Source organism: Acanthisitta chloris, unplaced genomic scaffold (genome assembly GCF_000695815.1).
Source record: "Acanthisitta chloris isolate BGI_N310 unplaced genomic scaffold, ASM69581v1 scaffold10134, whole genome shotgun sequence".
Lineage (NCBI taxonomy): Eukaryota > Metazoa > Chordata > Aves > Passeriformes > Acanthisittidae > Acanthisitta > Acanthisitta chloris.
In genome coordinates, this window is record NW_008668766.1 from 15,676 (window position 1) to 19,955 (window position 4,280).

Consider the following 4,280-nt stretch of genomic DNA (forward strand, 5'->3'; position numbering starts at 1 on the left):
TTGGGTGTGTGGGAAGATTTTGGTGAGCTCCTGGATGACACTGAAGGTGTCCGACTAGTGCTGAGGATTGAGGCACCAATTTCGAGTGCATTAAAGTGCTGTTCAGGATCCAAGCTGGCACCACTGTCCTAAAACAAACCAGGCAAAGGGAACAGCTATTGCATCTGTCATGGTTAAAGCATACTGAAATGGTTGCACATCAGTTCTTTGGCAGGCCTAAAGTGACTAGAGTAGAACTAATCCCAGGTAGGCCAGAAGAAGAGCTGGACACAGGTACTAGAGCAGAACTAATCCCAAGTAGGCCAGAAGAAGAGCTGGACACAGGTGTCAGTGTCCCTTCCAAACAGCATCTAACTAATGTGCTTTACACACAGCTATCACTGAGTTAGAAACAAACAGCAAGCCACAGTGATTTTGTGCCTTCAGATGTTTTTCTGAATCTTTCTTTTATGTTCAGTTGGATGTGAAAGCAACTGCAACCTCTGTGAGACACTCAGGAGGAGCTTTGCTAGATCACTGAGATCTAGACAAGGCTGATTGCCAGAAGTTGTCCAAATGAACCTTTATACTGTAATACCTTGCCAAGGAAATGTGGAAATATCTCACATTGCCTCAGTCCATGTTCCATCAGTTTGTGGCTGTTACTGATCTCCAGGTTTCTCCTTTCATAAACTTACCCCAAAATTATGTTAAAATTATTCAAGTGAACAATGAATTCTGAAGTTGAGAGGATCCCCCTAAAGGACAATGCTGGAGTCTTTGATGACATTAACACAGGAACAAGTTGTTATTACAACATAAATTCATGAAAAAAGCTTTTCTCACTGTACCTTGAGTGCTGAGGACACAACCTCTGAGGACACTTCTTCCAAGCCCATCTCCTGTCTCCTCTCCACTCGAACATCTGCATAACTAAATGGAAAATACAATTCTATGTATCACTATGGTATTGTTATAGTTCATAAAATGTGCTTTAAGAAAGTGTAGGAACAAATTACTGTACCATTTTACAGTTTAAATGAACAGCTGAGAAATCACTTAAGTCAAGAGACTGTTTTAATTTTCAGGTTTTGTTCTGTTCCTATCTTCTTGAAGTCAAGAGCATATTAAAGAAGTGTATACAAAGGTCAAGTTCACATCCAGCAACCACTTTATCACTGCACTGGAAAGATTCCACACATGTCTTTAAAACCAACATAAGTATTAAAGGAAGTGAATAGTCAATGGCTCTGTCTATTCTCTACTTTTTGCACCAAATGGAAAAATGCCACAGTTCATCTGCCCCTAAACTGAAAAAAAAAAATTAAGCTTAACATAAACCCAAGGTTTAGTCTGATCATCTTTCTATAGTTAACATTTTTCCTTCAGGAAGTTCAGGCTTAATTTTTTGTTATGTAAAAGACATTATGTTTTTAAGAGAAAATGTTGGCAGACATGAAGATGACCTTATCTTACTGCCCTTTATGTCCCCAGCAGTTGATAGGTTTTTCCATACCTTACTACCATGTGTGTGCACACAATGAACTCTGGCTTGGAGTTCCACTGGTGGTAGGTGATATAGTAATGGGTCTGGAGCCAGATCCACTGCTGTCCTTTGGTCAGAAACCGATAGCAGCACGACTTGCCCTTGCCAAACTGCATCACTGCCAGCAGAAAATACACACAGTTTTGGAGTACAATTTCCCACATGAAAATGACATGAAATGTGAAAAAAAGTGACAAAAATTTTGAGTAAGTGCTCCTCTCTGACTTGACAGAGAGCAAAAAACCACAAAGATCAGTAAGTAACTTCTTCTGACACTTTGAATGGTACATTCCTATGCCAATTCCTATTCTAATTAACCTTAAATTTGGACACTAATGCATTAGTGTCTGCTACAGTTCAAACATAGATCTTACCCTGGTTTATGTGCTGATCACATACTGCTTAATTAGGCATCTGGGATTAATTTCTAAGAGTGATCACGTTAAGTTCTAGAGCAGAAAAGTACAGACAAAAATGCTTGAAGAGATGAGTATTGTGTGCAGATGGATTTAGAATGAAGTGAGATAACATTGTGCAAAGACAAAAGTAATTTCAAACTGAAAGAAAATTCCCAGACTGACGAGAATTCAAACTACAGTAAACTGGGGTGTACTGAGGGTTGTAAGATTCAGCAACAAAATGAATCTCTGCTTTTTTTTTCACTCCAGTGATTTCAGGGGGTTCCCTAACACCCACATATTTAGCCTTTTTATATTGCAATATCAACATAAAAAAAATAATGTTGACAGGGCACTTTCAGGACAGGCAGAGGAGGTAAGCTGGAATGTTACAACCAGTTCTGTTTACATAGAATCACAGAATTTTAGAGGTTGGAATGGACCTTAGAGATCATTTAGTGCCAACCCCTGCCCTGGGCAGAGACACCTCCCACCAGAGCAGGTTGCTCAAGGCTTCATCCAACCTGGCTGTGAACACTGCCAGGGTTGGGGCATCTACTATCTCCCTGGGCAACCTGGGACAGTGTCTCACCAAAAAAACATTGCCTTGTTTTCTTTACTTAGTGAAAGAGTTTTTCAATTAAGTCTTAACTGACTGTATTTAAATAATCACAGGTAATCCCAAACACCCAGTGAACAACATTAGGGGAAATAATCCACAAAGCATTGCCTTGTTTTCTTTACTTAGTGAAAGAGTTTTTCAATTAAGTCTTAACTGACTGTATTTAAATAATCACAGGTAATCCCAAACACCCAGTGAACAACATTAGGGGAAATAATCCACAAGAACTATTGCTTCATATTCTATACTAATAGAAAAAGGGTCTAATCTGACATATTTTATCCATTCTGTGAGTCTTGTAGACTAATTTTGGGGATACAGAAGGTAAAAGGGCATTTTCCAGAGCTTGATCAGTCTGTCCCAATCAGCTGCACTGCCCTAAATCTGCTACAACTCTACTGAGATACACAGGCAAGAGTGAAACTTCCCCTTCCAAAGTGAACTGAAATGACATTTCACTGAGAAAAGGTGTCCCAGTGACTTCACAGGATCTGGGACATGTGATACTTACAGTGTTCATGGCACCTTGCTAGCAGCTCTAGGTCATCTATATGGTAATAGTCGTAGCCAGAAGTACCCAGCACTTCAAAAGGCAAGTACCCTATGATGGGTGGTGCTCTGCAGTTAGGCACAAGAGAAGTCAGTTCATAAACCATAAAACAAGCAGTTCTGCATGTTGACATGGACATGCAAACAGCTCAGACCTGCTCTCACTCATCAGTGTACAGCTGTTCACCCCAGGGGATTGGATCCTGAATTCCTCCCCCCTCCTGCCTGGGATGGGCACAGCAGCACCAGCAGTTTCTGTCCCACCAGGACAAGGCTATGACAACTCCTTTTTTTTCCAGGGAAAATGTGATTGTGGAAAGCAATTCAGTTGCTCAGGAAGGAGCATCAGGGGCATTGTGGTGACTCCTGTGGTCCTTGCACAAGGGAAAATGCGTGGTGAGGTGATAGGAAGGCATCATCTGCTGGGACTATGGGGAGAGGAGGGGAAATCATCTGTGCTGCTTCCCTCTGGGTGCCTGGAGAGCTCATCTGTGGTGTGCTGAGGCACTTGCTTTGTACCTTTGCCAGCACGGCTGCCTCAGGCCACCATAGACTTTCCCTCCATAACTCAGTGGGAATTGCACACACACAGCACAGAATCAACGACTGGATTTGGAGAGAAGGATTTCTGCAGCTGTATAATAATTAGATCATTTTGCCATGTGACAGACTTGGGTCTGTTGACAATTTTAAAGGAAACAAGAGCAAGTCATCATAAATTCAGCCTGAGAAAGAGGAGTACTTTTGTTTTAAAAGCCCACAAAAAAATAAAGGCAAAAATAATTGTAAAATACTAAACATTAGCTTTTTAGGAATTTTGGTGGCAGCTCTCCTGTTCATGAGATCACTATTTGAGAGAATTGCAGTAGATAAGCACCAAACACAAGCAGGACTACTTTTCTTGTCACCAACCTGTGATCCAGGAATAAAAATTTCCACTCCAGACTGTGTCTTGATGTGAATTCCTCTAGAGGCTCTTCCACGATGCACATCTCCTGTACAATGGGGAAAACTGACTTACTGACAGTTGCAGCTTCACCCCTCTGCTTCATCTAGCTTTTGTTAGCTATAAATACAAGGAGCATAAGAGGAGAAAACAGAGCAATCCCAGAGAGTGATCTATAATCATAGAATCATAGAATTTCAGGGGTTGAAATGGACCTTACAGATCATCTAGTCCAGTCCT

At 41.1% G+C, this 4,280-nt stretch overlaps 1 protein-coding gene across 1 annotated transcript in view; it reads right to left on the minus strand.

The window, feature by feature from the left end:
* Positions 1-4,280, minus strand: part of LOC103800681 (neuronal PAS domain-containing protein 2) — a gene marked incomplete at both ends in the record, with an annotated part of 21,410 nt that overhangs the window by 14,283 nt on the left and 2,847 nt on the right. Inside the window, 5 exons of the mRNA XM_009073066.1 lie at positions 1-128; positions 831-912; positions 1,496-1,643; positions 3,057-3,163; positions 4,007-4,089. The exon at positions 1-128 is cut by the window's left edge and continues 8 nt beyond it. Coding sequence (XP_009071314.1) covers positions 1-128; positions 831-912; positions 1,496-1,643; positions 3,057-3,163; positions 4,007-4,089 — 548 coding nt within the window. The remainder of the gene's footprint in view (positions 129-830; positions 913-1,495; positions 1,644-3,056; positions 3,164-4,006; positions 4,090-4,280) is intronic.